This window comes from Pelmatolapia mariae, linkage group LG16_19, assembly GCF_036321145.2.
Source record: "Pelmatolapia mariae isolate MD_Pm_ZW linkage group LG16_19, Pm_UMD_F_2, whole genome shotgun sequence".
NCBI lineage: Eukaryota > Metazoa > Chordata > Actinopteri > Cichliformes > Cichlidae > Pelmatolapia > Pelmatolapia mariae.
This window is the reverse complement of record NC_086241.1, coordinates 26,066,794-26,084,794: the sequence shown is the minus strand read 5'-3', so window position 1 is coordinate 26,084,794 and position 18,001 is coordinate 26,066,794. Positions and strand designations below refer to the sequence as shown.

At 40.7% G+C, this 18,001-nt stretch overlaps 1 protein-coding gene across 1 annotated transcript; it reads right to left on the bottom strand.

The window, feature by feature from the left end:
- Nucleotides 1–2,495: 2,495 nt before the first annotated feature.
- LOC134646054 (sterol 26-hydroxylase, mitochondrial) lies at nucleotides 2,496–17,002 on the bottom strand. Its single transcript, XM_063499736.1, has 9 exons — nucleotides 16,574–17,002; nucleotides 15,877–16,067; nucleotides 14,366–14,565; nucleotides 10,154–10,351; nucleotides 9,459–9,622; nucleotides 6,491–6,657; nucleotides 6,147–6,228; nucleotides 5,800–6,006; nucleotides 2,496–4,944 (listed from the first exon to the last, which is right to left on the bottom strand). Exons 1-9 carry the CDS (start codon nucleotides 16,832–16,834, stop codon nucleotides 4,786–4,788), a joined length of 1,629 nt encoding a protein of 542 aa, XP_063355806.1. The 5' UTR covers nucleotides 16,835–17,002; the 3' UTR covers nucleotides 2,496–4,785.
- Between the last annotated feature and the right edge of the window lie 999 nt (nucleotides 17,003–18,001).

Below are 18,001 nucleotides of genomic sequence, written 5' to 3'. Positions count from 1 at the left end.
CTTCGAGTGTATCATTTATTTCTTTTTTATTCACCCTGAGTAATATTAGCGGTGGTGGTGGTGGACGTGTGTCCCAAGTACACGTGTTAGTTGCTGTTTGAGGGATGGGTTTTAGGGTTAGGCTTAGACATTCAATCATAGTAAAGGTAAACCTATAAGTCTAGAGAATGCATGATGTCAAAGTAATTGCAGTTGTTGTTTCATCCACGATCATGTCCCCACAAAGGTGTGTGTGTGTGTGTGTGTGTGTGTGTGTGTGTGTGTGTGTGTGTGTGTGTGTGTGTGTACTTGAATTACTCATATTGTGGGGACATGCGTCTTTTACACATATATACTTTTACACTGTCACACTGTGGGGACCTGTATCCCATTTGGGAGCAAAAAGGATGTCCACATAGTGTAAAACATTAGATGTTAGTGAACTTTGTATAGTGGTGTATTTTTGTATTTGTATATTTGTATAATATATTAATGTGGGCTACGTTAGTTATGTCTTCTGAAGTGACACAAATGCTGCTGCTCCTGTGAGCACATGTGTGGTTTTAATGTGGTCTAATGGTCACCACCACTATACGCAGATTTTTTTGCAATCTTCACAATTGTTTAAGTCTGCTAAATTTAAACATGAGCAAGACAGCACAAGATTAAAAAGTGGTTTAAAGACGCCACAGTTGGAGTTCACTTTATCCATTTTTATTAAAAGATTGTTTAAAGAAAAACCAAATTAATACTTAAAAAATGTGCTTGGACTTTTAGAAAACACACATGATTTTAAAACTCACAGATACAGAAATAACTGTGAAAATCTTTGCAATGCCATTGTTCGAAATTACTGAAAGTGCGTTACATACAAAGCCAATTTCGATTGCTTTCAAGTAGGATATGCTTTACTCATTCCAAAAGTTTTTTTCTTCTTTTTTTAAAATTATTATTTTTACATTACTTTGCCTGGATCCACCATTTATAAACCTGGTCAAAAACTGCGAACAACAAAACAGACAAATTAGCCTGAAATCATAGGTGGGGCACAGATAACCAGGAGAAAAAACATAAAGTTGACCAGAGAGGGAGGAAATAAATGAATAAGAGCTTTGTGATGCTATATATATATTATATACTTACTTTAAACAAATGTTTATTTGGATTTTCTATTAATATTTTCTATTAATATTCTTCTGAAATGGAGCATACCAGAAGAGGTTTGAGAACCACTGGTATAACATCCCATGCAACATGCCAAACCTTGAGAGATGAGACTTAAGGAAACAGTAGATGTCATCTCCGGCTGTTTGAACATCAGTCCAAAACCACCACTGGCCAACACTGTGCTGGCATTAATGACAACCAGTGTAGTAGCCAGAAGTTTAGAAGTATCTAGGGTAACAAGTTACCGGTGCCAAGATTTGGGCAAAAAAATAACTGTTGTAAAACAGTGTTTCTTCTAACTGAAATATAGTCTTAAAAAGAATGGTGTTGTTTCGTTGGGTTGCCAGAAGAAAGCCTTTTCTCTTTAAAAAGGACATGGCAACATGGCTTCTTTTTCCAAAGCTGAATCTGAACGAACCAAAAGATTTCTGATTTGTGCAAACAATGTCCTTTGCACAAATCAGACCAAAGTGGAGGAGTGTCCAATAACTGACACAGTGGTGCTTAGACAACAACCTTGTACTGAACAGCAGCAACACCAAGGAGGTCATTGTGGATTGCAGGAGGTCCAGCAAGACAAAGCACGCTCCTCTCCTCATACACGGAGAGGCAGTAGAGCGTGTGGACAACATCAAGTTTCTGGGTGTGATGTGCCCAGCAAAGGCTCTTCTTCCTCAGGAAGCTAAAACGGAACAAACTCTCTTCTCAGCTGCTCATGAACTTCTACAGAGCCACAAAAGAAAGTATCATCTGTCTTAGTATGACTGTGTAGTATGGCAGCTACACAGCACAAGACAGAAAGAACTTGGCCTGGGTGATGAAAACACCACAAGGGATTGTGGGAAATCCACTTCCACATCTGGACTCGGTGTACGCTAGACAGATCCCAAAAAGAGGGCCAGACGTGCTTCCTTGAGGAAAGTTGTATAGGAACATGAAAACGTACCACCAGCCTGAGAGACAGTTTCATTCCCCAGAGCTGTGAAATCCAATTCTGTGACTTTTTGCACATATTATTTCTGCACACCTGCACACATGGATAGTGTGGTTTCACTTGTCTTATAGTGTATCTGTATATGTATGTACAGTATATTTATGTATGTAAAAGGGTGTTCTCTTCTGTGCCAAGAGCTACCGAACAAAATTTCGTTATGCACATATTAACAATAAAAGGATTTGTCTTCTTCTTTTTCTTCTTCTTTGGCTTGCAGCCCACAGGATCTGAGCACCTTACAGGTGTTATGGCTCACGAAGCTCTTTGAGGAACAGAGACTTTTTCTAGTTGAACATACAGCATTAAACAGATTATAAAAGAATCCAAACAATCACAACCTTTTGACATGTAGGGATTTATTAATCACTTTGTGGGTCATGACTTGTAAGTGTAGGATTAACATTTTTCGAACAGCTAATGGAAGTGGTAATAACAATCACATGGCTGTTCAAACAAGTCACCAAAACACAGCTAAACATTTGCTTGCTCACTGGCCACCTGATCATTTTATTGTGACTATAAAAGCTATGTCTGGACAGTGACACATTAAAGAAGCTTAAAAAAATCGATTGTCTCTGTAAAGAAAGAAAATGAGTAAGGCGTGAATGAAAAATGTCTTCAAGGACAAAACAGACCACAAGAGGGCAGCATTGGTCTACGACAGTACATACTACTAACAGTAAACATTAAAACTTTCCAACAATCAGCAATAAAACAAAAAATTTAAACTTAAAATGATGGATTTCCTGAAGAAAATTTACTTTATGTTAAAATGCCTTTAAAAACCTGTGCAGTATAGATTTATTTTCAGACATGATCATTGATTAGGCGTATCCACCTATTAATTTCCTTCCGTTTATGCAACTCTGGCTAACACAGAGAGACAGACAACCATGCCCGTTAACATTCAGAACTACCACACACACATACACAATACAACACAGAAAAACCCCACCCTAAATACAAATATTTTATGTGCTTCAAATCTAATTGGGGACAGTAGTCCCAAATCAACTGGTGTGTGAGCTGATATAGGTCCCCAATTTCTACATAAATGAACTCACACCAAACCTCCACATCCACACACAAGTACTGCATGTGCATTCAAAGTCATTCACTTGCACTGACAGACATGTTCCTTAATTAAAGCAAGATTATATACTGCTTGTGTGTGTGTGTATTTGTGAGTGTGTTGTCAAGTCTGAACATACACAAAAATTAAAACACACCAAAGCAAAGTGATTTCTCTCCTTTCACCTCAGACAGCACTGCCATAAAGCTCCTTCTCTTTCACTTGATGTGTGGCTTTACGTTACTGCCATCTTGTGACAGCCGGTAACATTGTCACTGAAAAATATGCTTATTTCAGTCTCATAGGGGACTACAGCTTTGTCAGTCCCAGAGGGTGTCAGTCCCAATGACTAAAGCTGGGCAGGCTGAGAGGCCAGAAACTTTTTTTCTTGTGGTTTGCACATGTGCATTGTGGACAAACCACTGGTCTGCCAGTAAACCGATGGCAGACTAGCGTGACAGGCAAGCTGCCGCTAGCTCAGCTTTTACTGCTCTGAGATCAGTTATGGTCTGCATTACCAAGCAAACCAGCTTCAGTGATTTAGCATCATAACAGAGAAGTTCCCTCTTGCTAACCACCCTTGGTTAACATATGTGATGTAAAGAAGAGCATGAAAAAATTTTTAATAACTTCTTTAGTACATTAACAAGGAAAGCTGTGACGATGTCTCTGAACATGTCCAGTCTAATAAAAACAGGCAAGTTGACCAGGTGCAGGGTCAGCCAGCACTTTCAGATTAGCATCTATGAGAATGTCTAAATGTTTAACCAGCTGTTTTCCCAACACTCCACGTTCTTTTTTCATTCATATTTGAAATCACCCTGTAGATATTGACAGTTAACCATGTCACATATTGCTCAGTGCTTTTAATTCTGCTTTTGCTGAATGCTATTTTTTGTGCAAAATAAAGATGTAGACTTTTGTTTCTGTTGTCATGAACAGCTGGTAGTTTTTCAGAGTTCCTCACTGGACAGCTACTACAAACTCATAATTAAGATATTTTGTGAATGGAGCTGGACATTAAACACAATATAAAGTATTTAAAATTAGGTCACCCTTAAACATATATAGCAGCAATATTAATCAATTTAACATTGATGAGAAATAATTTTCTTCAGAATAATTATCTCAGTTTTTATACTTTATGCACAATTTTCCATTAATACAGTTTTTTCTTTAATAAGGTGTTTTCATAGTGTTTTATTGCTTCCTTTTCCCAATGAAATGGTTTGAAAAATTCCTCCACTGCTTGTCATTTTCAGCCAATAGTATATCTTTTTTTTTTATAATATAGTAGATATTTATCTAACTATAGTAATACTAATAGTAATATTTTACAATTCTTCAGTCATGAAGGAGTGCAGAAGGGTGAAGATGTCAATGTAGAGGGTGGCCAGGCAGGTATGTTTGAATGTGGTCCAGCTTATCTTGTTAAATTGGTAAGTAGTGGAGGAAGATGTATGTGTGCGTGTTTCTCCATTATATACTGTACAACATAAATCCAGATCTCATGAAATAAAACTCCACATAAACAAGTGGTTAGTGAAATGAAGACTTTGAATAGAAAAACAGCTCACGGAGAACCTTCTAACTTTGCTCTTGGCTCCGCCTGCTTAACTTGTCTGTCCAGAAACTGTAGGTTGATTGGTGTAGCTGGGCAAAGCAGAGTTCTGGTGATTGGCTTCACTGGTTTTCCAGCAGGATCAGGCTTCACCTCATAGTGCTTTATCAACTTCAAACACACAAAAAAGAAAGAGTACTTTTTAAAAAGAAAAACATGGAATTGTCTATTGACATTTATTTATGTGAGCAGAAATTATACTCTTTAAACTCACTGATTACCAACTGCTTGCCAATTGACTACTGTGTATTTTGGATGACTCAGGTCAAAGTGACTGATTGAGTGGTTTGTATTCATGTGCATGCCCAGGCCGACAAAAGAGTAAACAGCTTTGAATGGGCCGAGAAGTTACTTTAGGTTAATACTGCTCCCTGAATGAAGCTAAAGAACAACCGATTTCCAGGAAATTTAAAAAAGCAATGGCACAATGTTTGGACCCTGTTTGTTTGCATATTTCGAGAATCAAAAGAAAAAACAACTTTGTGCCTTGTCTCATAGAGACTTGCAGTCTTATAGTTATAAAGTTGTATGGATCCTTTAACATAACATGCAGTGGAATAATAACCTAACCTTAGCTTCTAAGTCTTTAAAGTTGTAAGCATCAAGCTACTGTTAATTTACTGTTTTTATAATAACTTGTTCAGCAACTCACACATACCAAAGTATTAATTCACAGCATTCCTTCCAAACCTTATCCGTTACCTTTTCCAATTTTGCACTTAAAGTTATATTTTAAGAACTTAAAGTGCAAGTTACAGTTTGTCAAAACATGCAAACTGTTTTTGGATTAGATGTATAATCTAGTATCTTTTATCACTATCCACTCTGCTGCCTGGGCAAGACTTGACACAGTAGCTTTGCATGCTCAACTCAAAACCAAAGTACACTGCTGTGTTGGCAAAAGTTGCTTCTTTATATGTCCTGCAAGGACAGAGCATTATTAGCATTAGGAACAGATGTTCTTACCCTGGAGAGGAGGAGATACATCTCAAGTTCAGCCACCCGCCGACCTAGACATGCCCGGATCCCAAAACCAAATGGTACTGACCCGAACGGGTGCTGCTTGGACTTATCCTCCCCTCCTCGGAGCCAGCGCTCCGGCAGGAAGGTGTGGGGGTTGGGGAAAATATTCTCATCATAGGACACGGCGTAGTGGCACAGGTGGAACAGCGTCTAAGAGAGAAAACCCATGACGTTTGCTATTGTGCTATGCCTGAACCCCAACAACCCCAACTGATTTCAGGTGGCGCTGTATAGACAAGACTGCATTTATTTACTAGTAAGAGGCCAGGTGTGCTTAACGTGCATCGTACCTTTTTTGGGAAGAGATGATTTCCCACCACAATCTCATTTTCAACAGTGACGCGGGCGTTTCCTGGCACAACTGGATACAGGCTGGCCACCACAAAATGCAGAAAGGCATCAACATAGTTTCCATTTGTTCAGTAAATGCAACTCTTTGCTATCTCACCCCTTACAAACATGTAAGTCCATAAACCACGTCTCCTAACTTTAAGCAAAGGGTTGGACTCATTTTTCAAAATGGTGAAGTATTCTTTTAAGTGGTTTTATTTCCTTAACTTCCATGTTTAGGAGCAGATAAGTGTTTCATTTCACCTTGGTTATTATCTTATTAATAAAAAGATTCCCCTCCTACCGTAGTGTTTCTCTGATGATGGCCTTCAGGTACGGCATCTGAGCTATGTCATTACTGTTTGGCACTTTGTCCCCAGGGCAAACGCTTATCACTTCCTGGTACAACTGTTCTTGGATCTCTGGCTCCCTCGCCAAATGGTACAGAGACCAGGAGATAGTGTTGGAGGTCTGCAAATCAGAGAAACACAGAGTGTAATGTTCTGTTTTATGTAATGTTTTGGCATGTTCCATTACAATCCAGCCTTGTAAGATAACCAAGTTCAGAGCTGGGCTTGGTTTGACAGAATATAAAGTTTTGTGTTTGACTTTCAGGGAGGTTGATCTTTGGGTTGAGAAATATCTTCCACAAAACTTCACAGCATTGATTAATGAATGGAATACCTTTCATGTTTTTACATGACGCTTACTCATCTGCGGCATCTGAGACAAGAACATCTCATTTATATTACTCAAGATTTCCAATCCAGGACAAAGCTATTTCATATTTAAGTGGATGAAATGCTGCTGTTAGTAAATCTGTAGACAAGCATGCGACCAATGATCTTTAAAAATAATTGCTTATAATCTCATGGGCCACTTCTCAAGTCAATCAAATTTAAAATTACTATTCTGGAATGCCAAAACTCGTACACTCATTGACCACTTCACTAGGTACACCTTGCTGGTTTTATCCTTCACGACTGGCTTATTATTTGTAGCACAGATTCAACAACATACCAGGAACATTCCTCAGAGACTTTATTGGCATGACAGCATTGCAGTGTGTGGCAAAACCAGTAGTTACAGAGGAATCAGCCCAGTGAGTAGTCTATAAACTGTATGCTGAATTAAGGCATCATTCTGTATAGTAGAGTATATTTAGAGAAAATCAGCCTCCGTGTGGAAAAGCACAACTGATTTTCTAAGTCAACTTCAACTTCTTCTTTTTATATGCATTCTTTGACTTTCAGAAGACTTTTAATATGTTCAAAAATTATCTCTTAACTTGTAGCTGAGAGCTATACTCCAAGGTTGGACTGGTAATCTGCCTGATGGGCCGCCACAATTAGGTCAGTGTAGTTCTTTTTTTCTTTGTCAATATAACTATACAGGCTGGCTTGAAGGGCTGCTGTGCACCGTGCATTGTGCACAGTAGCCCATTAGTTCATTTTCATTACTGACAATACAATGCCCAATCAATTCTGGTAACACAGCTGGCCCCTCCCCTACCTTCCCTGTGCACTCATGCACCTTGTAGACCAGAGTTAATGTGAAAGAAGTGTTTAATAGCACAGAAACTGCTCTGTTAAGAATTACCAATGACCTTCTGATGGCAGCTGATTCTGGTCTCCTATCCATTCTCATCCTTCTTGATCTTAGTGTGGCATTTGATACCATTTCTCACAATATTCTCCTGAACCGGTTAGCTTCCATTGGTATTAGTCATACCCCCCTTGCCTGGTTTACCTCCTATCTCTCAGACCGCACTCAGTTTATCCAATTTAAATCCCATTCTTCTACTCTCTTTCCTGTTTCTGCTGGTGTGCCCCAGGGTTCAGTATTAGGGCCTCTTTTATTCATTATTTATATGCTCTTGGTTATATATTCCGAAAATATAATATAAATTTTCACTGTTATGCCGATGACACCCAGCTCTACCTTTCTTCTAAACCCAATTCATCCCTCCCACCTACCTCCCTCTCAGACTGTCTTATTGAGATTAGATCCTGGTTCTTCCCCAATTTTCTCAAACTTAACAGTAATAAAACTGAAGTTTTACTTGTTGGTACACCACCTATCTTAACCAAATCCCACAGCTTTTCCATTAACATTGAAAATTCTCCCACCCTTCCCTCCCCTCAGGTTAAGAGTTTGGGTGTCATACTTGATAATACTCTTTCATTCCAGTCTCACATTAATTACATAACCCGGTCTGCTTACTTCCATTTACGTAATATTAACCGACTCCGTCCCTTCCTTACCCCCCATGCTGCTGCCATCCTTGTCCATAGTCTTATTACATCCCGTATTGATTACTGTAATTCCCTCCTATTTGGTCTCCCCAAACGGTCCCTTCACAAACTCCAACTTCTTCAAAATTCTGCAGCTCGGGTCATAACCCGTACTCCGTTAAGTGCTCATATTACCCCAGTTCTTCAGCAGCTTCACTGGTTGCCCATAGAAGCCAGGATAAATTTTAAAATCTTACTTCTTACATACAAGTGTATCCATAAATCTGCTCCTTCATATTTGTGTGACCTGCTCCATATCACCACTGTTTCCCGCCCTCTCAGATCATCATCTGCTATTCAACTTACTGTTCCGTCCTCACACCTTATTACTATGGGGAACAGAGCTTTCAGTCGCTCTGCTCCCCGGCTCTGGAACTCTCTTCCTCCTGCACTAAGAAATATTGACTCCCTCTCCGTATTTAAGACACAGCTCAAAACACATCTGTTTAAACTGGCTTATTCGCTTTAATGCTGATTTTATCTGTTGTCATGCTCTGTTTTGTCATTTTAACTTATTTTATGTATTTTATGACTACTGTTCCTTTTATTAATTGTGTTTTTTGTAAGGTGACCTTGGGTTTCTGAAAGGCGCCCTCAAATAAAATGTATTATTATTATTATTATTATTAATAAAGAGGAACAAACAAAAGCAAAAAAAAAGAAGGTGGAACTGAAAAGAGAGAAAAAGAAACTTAAATTAACCAACATGTTAGCAGCTCCACTGTCAGCAATAGTAGAAATAGAAATTAGAAGTAGAATAGAAGAAGTAAAACTGTTTCCCAATAACTGTGTCTGTATCCAGGGTGTGTGGTAGTGGGTTGTTTTTATATAAAGGAAAACTAACATTTTTTTGGTTCTTATTAAGTGACTCTGGGAAGATGGAAACCTGGAAGCCTAAACGAATAATGGGAGACACTTTAATGCAAACAAATTTATTTTGGGAATTGGGAATGACGGAGCGGTGTAGTTATTACTCACTGTGTCTACTCCTGCCAGGAGTAGTTCAGTGATGCTGCCCAGGATCTCTGTGATGTTCATCTGTTCACTGAGCAGGAGGTGTGTGAGATACGCTCCCTCCACGTCCTTGTCCAGGTGGACATTCTCCTGGATCTCCTCAATTTTCTTATTCACCAGTTCTTCAGCTATGAGAGACAACAATCATCTCATTTTATCTCATGTGAAATTTAAAAAAAAAAAAAAGACTGTGAGAAGACATGTTTGCCCACTAGATGGGGAAAGAGAGACACAGTTAGGGATCTTGTTAGCACACTGATTGTGTGAAATGCCACATGTAGGGTGGACTTTGTCTCTTTTGTGTGTGTTGTGTGTGCTGACCTTGAAATTAGCTGATAGTGCTACTTGAAAATGTCCATGAACCCTGAACTGAACTAACCTTGCTGATCCACAACCAGTATGGAATAGGGAGTAGGTAATGTTTCCATGAATTAAATCCTACAGATTTCTGACAACTAGAAAAGTAATGTTTTCCATTTTAAATCATGAATATTTAACAAAATGCCTGAAAGGTGTTTGTTTTTTTTGCACTAAAACAGAAAAAATGTTTCAAAGTGGTTTTAGAAATCACATAATGGCACAAAGGGGATAAATATTCAGCAGTGAATTTACCAACACACCACACTTTTATTTACTGGTTAAAAATGAATGTTGCTCACCAACTTTGAAGAGATGATCCCAGGCTGCGACAAACCTTTTCCAGGACTGCAGGTAGGGCCAGAGGAACTGTGGGAAGAGGATGACGACTTGGGAGAGATGGAACATTTCCCCCACGGAGACGATGAACTTTTGGGTTTTCTCGGGGATCACCTCACTCATGCAGCCCATACGGGTTTCAAAAAGCACTGAGCATATTCCTGTGTTTAAAAACAAAACGATAAAACCACGATGGCCAACTGCACGAGTCAAAAGAGCTCAGCGCATTGCAACCTGACAAAACAACATCAATTTGACAGCACATGCATACAATAGAAAAACCTTCCTGCAAACAGCACAGACCACTGAAATGTGTCCAGGGTCGCGCTCGCTGATCCCTGTTCTGTGACCTTTGGAGCTGCTGATCTTGGCATCTTGTCATTCATTATTTGTCTTCCTTGGAAAAAAAATCTGTTTTGTTTGTGGTTTTTCTGTTTGTTTTCTTACACATACTTTTCACCAGCTTTTTATTTAGACTTTGATTCCACATTTTTCTTGTCTCAGGGGAAATGACTGAAAGATGGTCACTCCTGTGGAAACACTTTAGAAAGCTGCACCTCTTCTGGCTTCCACCTCATCTCAGTCACCACGTTTTCTACTTCACCTGGCAGCAAATGTGTTTCTTTATATATAGATTAATGGAGGCACCGATAAAATGCAATTCACTAGCTTGGACCACATCCTCAATTTAGGTTTGACGGCATTTCTAGTAGATAATGGCAGATGGCTTTATCCCGCTCCACCACAATCACCCACACATGCAGGGCCTTGGGGTAGGGGTGTGTCACCAGGGTGCAGAGGAGGCATCCCCCCCCTCTGTCCCCTTCTGGCTGCCTCTGCCTCAATTTTATCTCACAACTTAGACATTCACATTACTCACACTCTCATAACACATACATATAGGATCTTGGGGGTGGGCTCACAACACGGACTCCAAATTACCATCAGGGTGTACACCTCACCCCTGGCATCGTTGCCCACCTCTCAATTTTAAATACACGTAGACATTGAGGGCTATCAGGAGGGGCTATGCGCTTACCTGCTGCTCTCTGGCAGGTAGCTCCATGCCCTCCTGGGTTTTAATTGCACCTTAGAACACATATACATCAACACTACATATGAGCGGGTAGAGGGAGGTTTGGAGTCTTCTCACACCCCCGGTCTCTGCGGCCTGCTGGAGCGGGGGGGCTAGGAGGAGGAGTTGGCCGTCCGACTGGGGTCTGGTGTGTGGGGCCTCCCTGCTGCTGCGGAGTCGGGGCAGTCTGCTTCTCCCCACTGCAGGGAAAAGGGTAACACCACCTGGGTCTGGGTGCAGTTTCCCCCTCCAGGGGCAAGGGTACCTAGACCCGGTTCTTAGAGTACGCTTGGGGAGTGTGATTGTGTGTACAGCGTCTCTTTATGTCTGTCTCCACGTTGGTTGAGTGTGGAGTAATTGCCTATGAGAGCATGAGGGTGGGAATGGATGTTTGTATTTGAGTGTGCCTGTATGTCTGTGTCTATATGTCAGGTTGGGTATCAGACGCCACCTCTCTGGGGACATCTCAGGCCCTCCAAGGTTTGGAGGCCTATCTCCCCCCACCACTTCCCCTGCCGGTGGCAGACGCCCTCAGACATCGATGCGTTGGTGGTTCTTTGTGTCCGGGGGTGGGCGTCCGGGTACACACCGGCTCACTCCTTGGTGGCTGCTTATCGGGGCCTGGAACCTGGGGCTCGCTCGGGCCACTTCGGGGGTGGGGTGCCCTCGGCCTCTCGGCCTGGGGCTCGGTCACTCAGGCACAGCTGGCTGGAGCTCACGGGCACGTCACTGCAACCCCCCCTGGCTTCTGCTCCGCGGCTGCTGAGTGATCCCTCATCTGGGACTCTCCTCAGCTCTTTCTGGGACAGTGGCGCGGCTGCCCCTCTGTTGGTCTTCCTTGGTCTCTTGTGTTCTGGGGGCCTCTGGATGTCTGGAGTTTTGATCTCCTCCATACCTGCTTCATGCCCTGGAGGATGGGACTGTGGCCCCCCACACCCTCTAGCAGATCATTACATTAAGGAACCTTTTTTGGCTCCTACCTCAAAGCACACTGTGCGCTGTCGATCTTACGTGCTGCACAATAATGTTTAATATTAAGTATTTAGTGTTATATTCCCATATATCATTGTGATGTTGTTTATTCTATTACTCTCGTTTTCTTCTGCTTGTTTTCTTTTTTCTTTCTCAACAGGTGATCCAGGTGATCGATATATGTATTTTTTGTCTGCTTATTTTGTTGGTTTTTGTTTTTTGCCCTTTATCCCCGTCCCTCTTCTCCGCTGTTTTTTTTTTTTTTGTTTTGTTTTTTCCCCTCTCTTTCTTTCTCCCTTTTCTTTTCCCCTGTCCCGTATCTAGCAAGTAAAAAAAATAAAATAAAATAAAATAAAATAAACAATAAAAGGTAAATCAAATGGACCATTACAGCAAGGCTGGGATGGTCCATTTGGTAAAGTAAATCCGTTGGGCATCTTTCTTCGCCTTTAGACAATAATTCTGATGGCAAAAGAACCAAACGGGACAGGTTTAAAAAAAAAAAAAAAAAAAAAAAAAAGATAATGGCAGATGGCTTGAGTATGAATTGAGGCTGCGGTTTGGGGAAGGTCTCAGAGGGGACTGGCCAAGGCTCCCAGGCCGGGAAGATCCCCACATACTAATGAGTGGTGAATGGATTTAAAAGGGAGGGAGGGTGGGGCACGAAAACAAGAACAAACAACTTGTAGTGCCAGGGGTGGTCATGTATAGACAGAGAACCAGAAGGGGCATGTATGGAGATGTTATCCCACTGCTGAAATTCAGATAAATCATCTCCATGTATGGATATTGTGTGCTGGTTCCGAATATACACCAGTACTAACATACGCCCGGTGGTGAGAACAAAATAGACTGATACTCGTATTTTATAAATGCTACAGTAAATTTGCATGCAAAACTCATTTTTTCCACTGATTAAGAATGTTTCCACACTAATATTTGTGAATGAGGCCCATTGACCATTAGCCACTTGTCAGTCACTCAGCAAAGCAAACCCTGCTTTAGCCTCCTTTCTGACTCTGATGGCAAGCATAATTAAACTCGGCTGTATTCAGTAAAACTGAGTGTGAGTGCTCATTTTTTGGACCTACCACTTTGATTCTTAGTTTGCTGATTGTGTTTTCACCTCTTTTGTATTTATTCCCTCAGGTTGTCTTTGTTCCTTATGTATGTTATCCTTAAGTCATCCTGTTTTGGTATGGATACTACTTAAGAGCTTGTGATGCATCTCTAGTTAGCTCCCTGTGTTTATTCTTGGACTCCGGTTGAATTTTTCCACTTCACTAGACCTGACACGGAGCCAACGAGCTCATCGTTTACTGAGGTCACAGACGAGACATCTGAGGGAAAACCACCCTTCGTTTTTGTCACCGAGATGCTACTGCAATCTTTTATATGTGGTCAGTTCATGTGACGCAAGTTTCACATAGCGCACCTTTAAATGTAATGCGTTGTGAAATGGAAGAAATCACATTCTGTTTATGAGGCTACGGCCAGCAGCCAGTGTACCTTAGTGCAAAGATCTGCTAGCATGAGATGGATATAACACCACCAACATTCTAAGCAAGAACGTGCTGTTCTGGAAGATGGATTTCCTTTGGATGGTGCTGCTGTCGGATTTCAGATTTATGATTGAAAAGTGGACTGTAACACTTAAAAATAATCTCGGTCAAAGTGACCGTGTCGCGTTATATGACCACATTATCGTATCTAATCAGCGGTCAAGGCCAAAAGAAAAAGCAGCTGTCGGCTTACTGAGTGACACACAGAAAATGAGGTCTGCAGGTTTGAAAAAATCAAGGACAAGAACAATTACACAGGATATTCCTCTGTCATGACCTTATATGCATACATGTAAAGCCACATCAAGCTGCAGTCATATAAACCACAGCTACCAAACGTGATAGCAGCATTGATCATAATCCCATGACTTCACCTCAGTCATGAAGTTGAAGTCCATCTGAATTATAATTATATGCATTTTCTTATTCTTGTGAAACTTTAAATGAAAAACTACAGAACAACCTGGATTTTCTTCTTTTTTCCAAGCATCTAAATGATGCTTGGAAAAGTTTCTAAAATTGATTAATTAACAACATTTCATTTATTTGTTTTGTTTTCTGCTGACCTTCAAAAGCAAATTTGTAGAGCTCTGCGGTCAGGTCATTGACCATGACTCCCTGTCCACTGGTCTCCCTCAGCCAGTTCACTCTGCAGATAAAATCTGACACCACCTCATTGATGGTGTTGGCATAGGAGGAGACGTGCTTGGGTTTCAGCATTCGTGGATTCAAGATGCTACGAATCCGCTGCCATTTGGCCCCCATCCTAAAAACCAATATAAAAACAAGGGAATGAGGCTCCAGAGAGCAAGTCATAGAAAATTACTTTTTTGAAAAATCATTTTATGATAATATCAGTCTATAAATATCGATTTGTACTTGGTTTATTCTTGCTTACATTTAAATGGACTCACTTTACAGGCAAGGCTAGTAAGAGTCTACATATTTCCCTTCTTTATCAACAAATCCCATCCAAAGACCAAAGTCAACAAGGAATTAATGCTAATAACAAGTGTCATTGTATCCAAAGTGCTTCAAACTGTTCAAAATAAAATATCCATGCAAATGGACAAGTCTCTGGAAACACAAGTGGGTGTTTGAGATCTTTAAACATATCCAAATGCATATGAATGAGTCTACCCTGAGTAGTTGTCTAATAGTGTCTGAAAGCCTGTTAGTACTGCTCCAGGGTCTTAACTTTCAACACTGATAAGTGCTGCTAAAACAAGTTGGACAAGAATAAATGAGGAGCTGAGAAAGTGTCTGTTATTCTGCCAAAGAAAATTGTGGTCCACGGGCCTTTCCTTTTGAAATGCTTTAGATTTTTTTATGAAACTGATGACGTCTATATTGATCTCAGTCTCTAAGACTAAAAATCAAAACAAAAAAAACTGAGCTGCAGGCCTGGACTGAATCCCTGCATGCTGCCAATGTTCCCTGTCAGCAACAAGTATGCATCACAAATACTAACCACAAAGTAATTTCATACAGAAGGTATGAAATGAGGTGAGATTAAATTATGTTAAATTATGGTTTCCAATTTGTTAGAACTGTTTCAAGGCAAAATCAAGAGGGCATCTCACAAACATGAGGAGAGAGATGCGTAGTCAACAACCATAACCTCTATGAAGAGGAACAACAGTAACAGTGACCTCTGTCTTAGGTCACATATTAAAAATTGTCAATCCATACTTTTAAAGGCATTGCAGTCCTATATACACCTATATATATATATATATATATATATATATATACCTACATATTTTATATTGACTGGATTATATTCAAAGTCCACGTATTTGCTCCCATGTTAAAGAACCTGAACACCTAGCAAAGTTTGGCATAGGACAACAAAGTTCTTTCACATACCAACTGACACAACAAAAATCAATTTTAGACATGTTTATTTGTAGAAAAGAAATGATGTGCAGTTGCTACATCACATGCTATTGCAGCTTGATCGGACAGATTTCATCAGCGGAAACAAAACAAACAACATGCTGTCAGTCTCCTCAGAGTTACAGTGCAGTGTGGATTCAGGACACAGATGTGGTGGATCTGTGATGGTTTCACTCACTCAGTCAGGGGTCCATGGGCCTGGTTCCTGAGCTCTCTGTAGTTCCTCCAGTGGGGCATGTCTGTCCGGATTGGGTGTTTACCCTCCTGCCTCAGCACCTGCTCTATCATGTCGGCACTGGCCACATTCACCACGACCAAAGGGCCGTATTTGGACTTCCACAGGGGGCCGTATATCTTGCTGTGCTCGATCTTTGAGCAAATAATGGGAGTTAATAGGTTAGTTGCATGTTCAGTGTTATCAGGAGGTAAAATGATGTTTAAGAAGACCATCAGTTTCCTGCTGGAATTAGAAAATATCATGACATATCAGTGCATACTTATCTTTGCTTAGAGTATCCTCATTATAAAAACAATCTCTCTTACTTATTCTCCATTGTGGAAAACTCTCTCCTAAGTCTCCTAAGACTGTGACTGTCTCTCAAAGGAAAACTAATGTAGATTTTTTTTTATTCATTTATTTGTATTGCAGGATTTGTTACAGATGATTTTAATCGTTGTTATTAAGCGCTTATTAAACCAAGATTCAATTCTAAACCCCAAACTGTGTGTGAATAAATACCACAGAGGGGTCATCTGGATGCACTGATCGCTCTAGCAGCTCCAGGGGAAGGTGCACTGTAGTTCAAACTCAGGGGGGCGGACTGACCCCTTAGTCCAGAAGGAAAACGCTGTTTTCACCTTCTTTTCTAACTTACTTGCATTTGTTGCGTCGTTTGGAAATATCCCTTTATAAAAAGCCAGTACAAGGTTGTCATGAAACTCGGTCCGCCTAAATCATCCATAGTTTTCATTTTGTTGACACCCATGACGGTACTGGTGGAGGCTGCCTCGCGGCGGAGGGTGTCCCCATAGCTGGCAGGGTTTAGTCCCGCTGTGACTCTCTGGATCCCTTTAAGCTGCTGACACTTCACACGCAGTCCGACGCTGATCAGAGATCTCCCGAGCATTTTAACCATGCAGTGCGTCTTATCTGTCCCTTCTTTGCGCCGTGACAGGAGGCTAAACAAGTGAATCAGCCCCGGTGTCTGTGCCTGTATATGTCTATGTGTGTGTGTGTGTGTGTGTGTGTGTGTGTGTGTGTGTGTGTGTGTGTGTGTGTGTGTGTGTGTGTGTGAGAGAGAGAGAGAGAGAGAGAGAGAGAGAGAGCGAGGGGTGAAATAATGCCTCTTTGTTTGTGAAACAGCAAACCCGATGCCTGTGTACCAGCCTCCCACCAACAACTGTGGACTTTGACATTATCATAAACGCCAGCAAGTGAACCTACAGGACGCTGTTTGTAACCAGCGCAAACGCAGAGGAACAAATATTATTCATATACATATAAAGCTCTGGTGAAGATAAATTAGTCAAACACATTCATAATTCACAACCTCAGTACAAATAAGGTTAATGTGGAGTTGAGCCAAAGCCCTTTCCGCTTTCCTTTAAAGGATGTTGGGGGTGGAAACACGTCTGCTTCCTTACTCTTCCTTACCCGTAGGTATATAAAACACACTTCCTATATTTATTTGTGGAAAATTACCCTCAAACATTGTTTACTTATACGCCCGTTTCGTAGGCGTGAATGCAGTTTGAATAAAATTTCATTATAGCCTGAAACTACCGGAGGACAGCGGCTGGAGGTACAGCCTTGCGGGGATTGGTGGATCCGGTGAGGGTGGGTCGGATCAGACGGCAGAGTTTTGCCCAGCCAGACGTACCAGCTTTTGTTGTTGTTGTTGTCTGTTAGCTACAGTGTTACCTAAGAAACCTAAGAAAGACAGATAACCGCCCCAACATTGCCCTCTTCCTCCTGTTTTTAATTATTACTACGTTTTCTTCGTATTTCCGAGGCACCTGCCTCTTCTGGAACCACTGTAAGTCAACTCTACGCGTTTTCAAATGGCCTTTATAAATTAAAAGGATTTGACTTGGCACAAATTGAAAATATTGCAACAGGAAAACCTAAATGAATTCTTAATTTCCCATTCGTATCAATAATAATAATAATAATAATAATAATAATAATAATAAATATTATTATAATAGCCGTAACAATAATTAGTTCGGAGTTATTAATAATAATAACTGGTGACCTAATGTTAGTCAGGCTCATGCCTATATGTCTTTATTGTCGCATTACT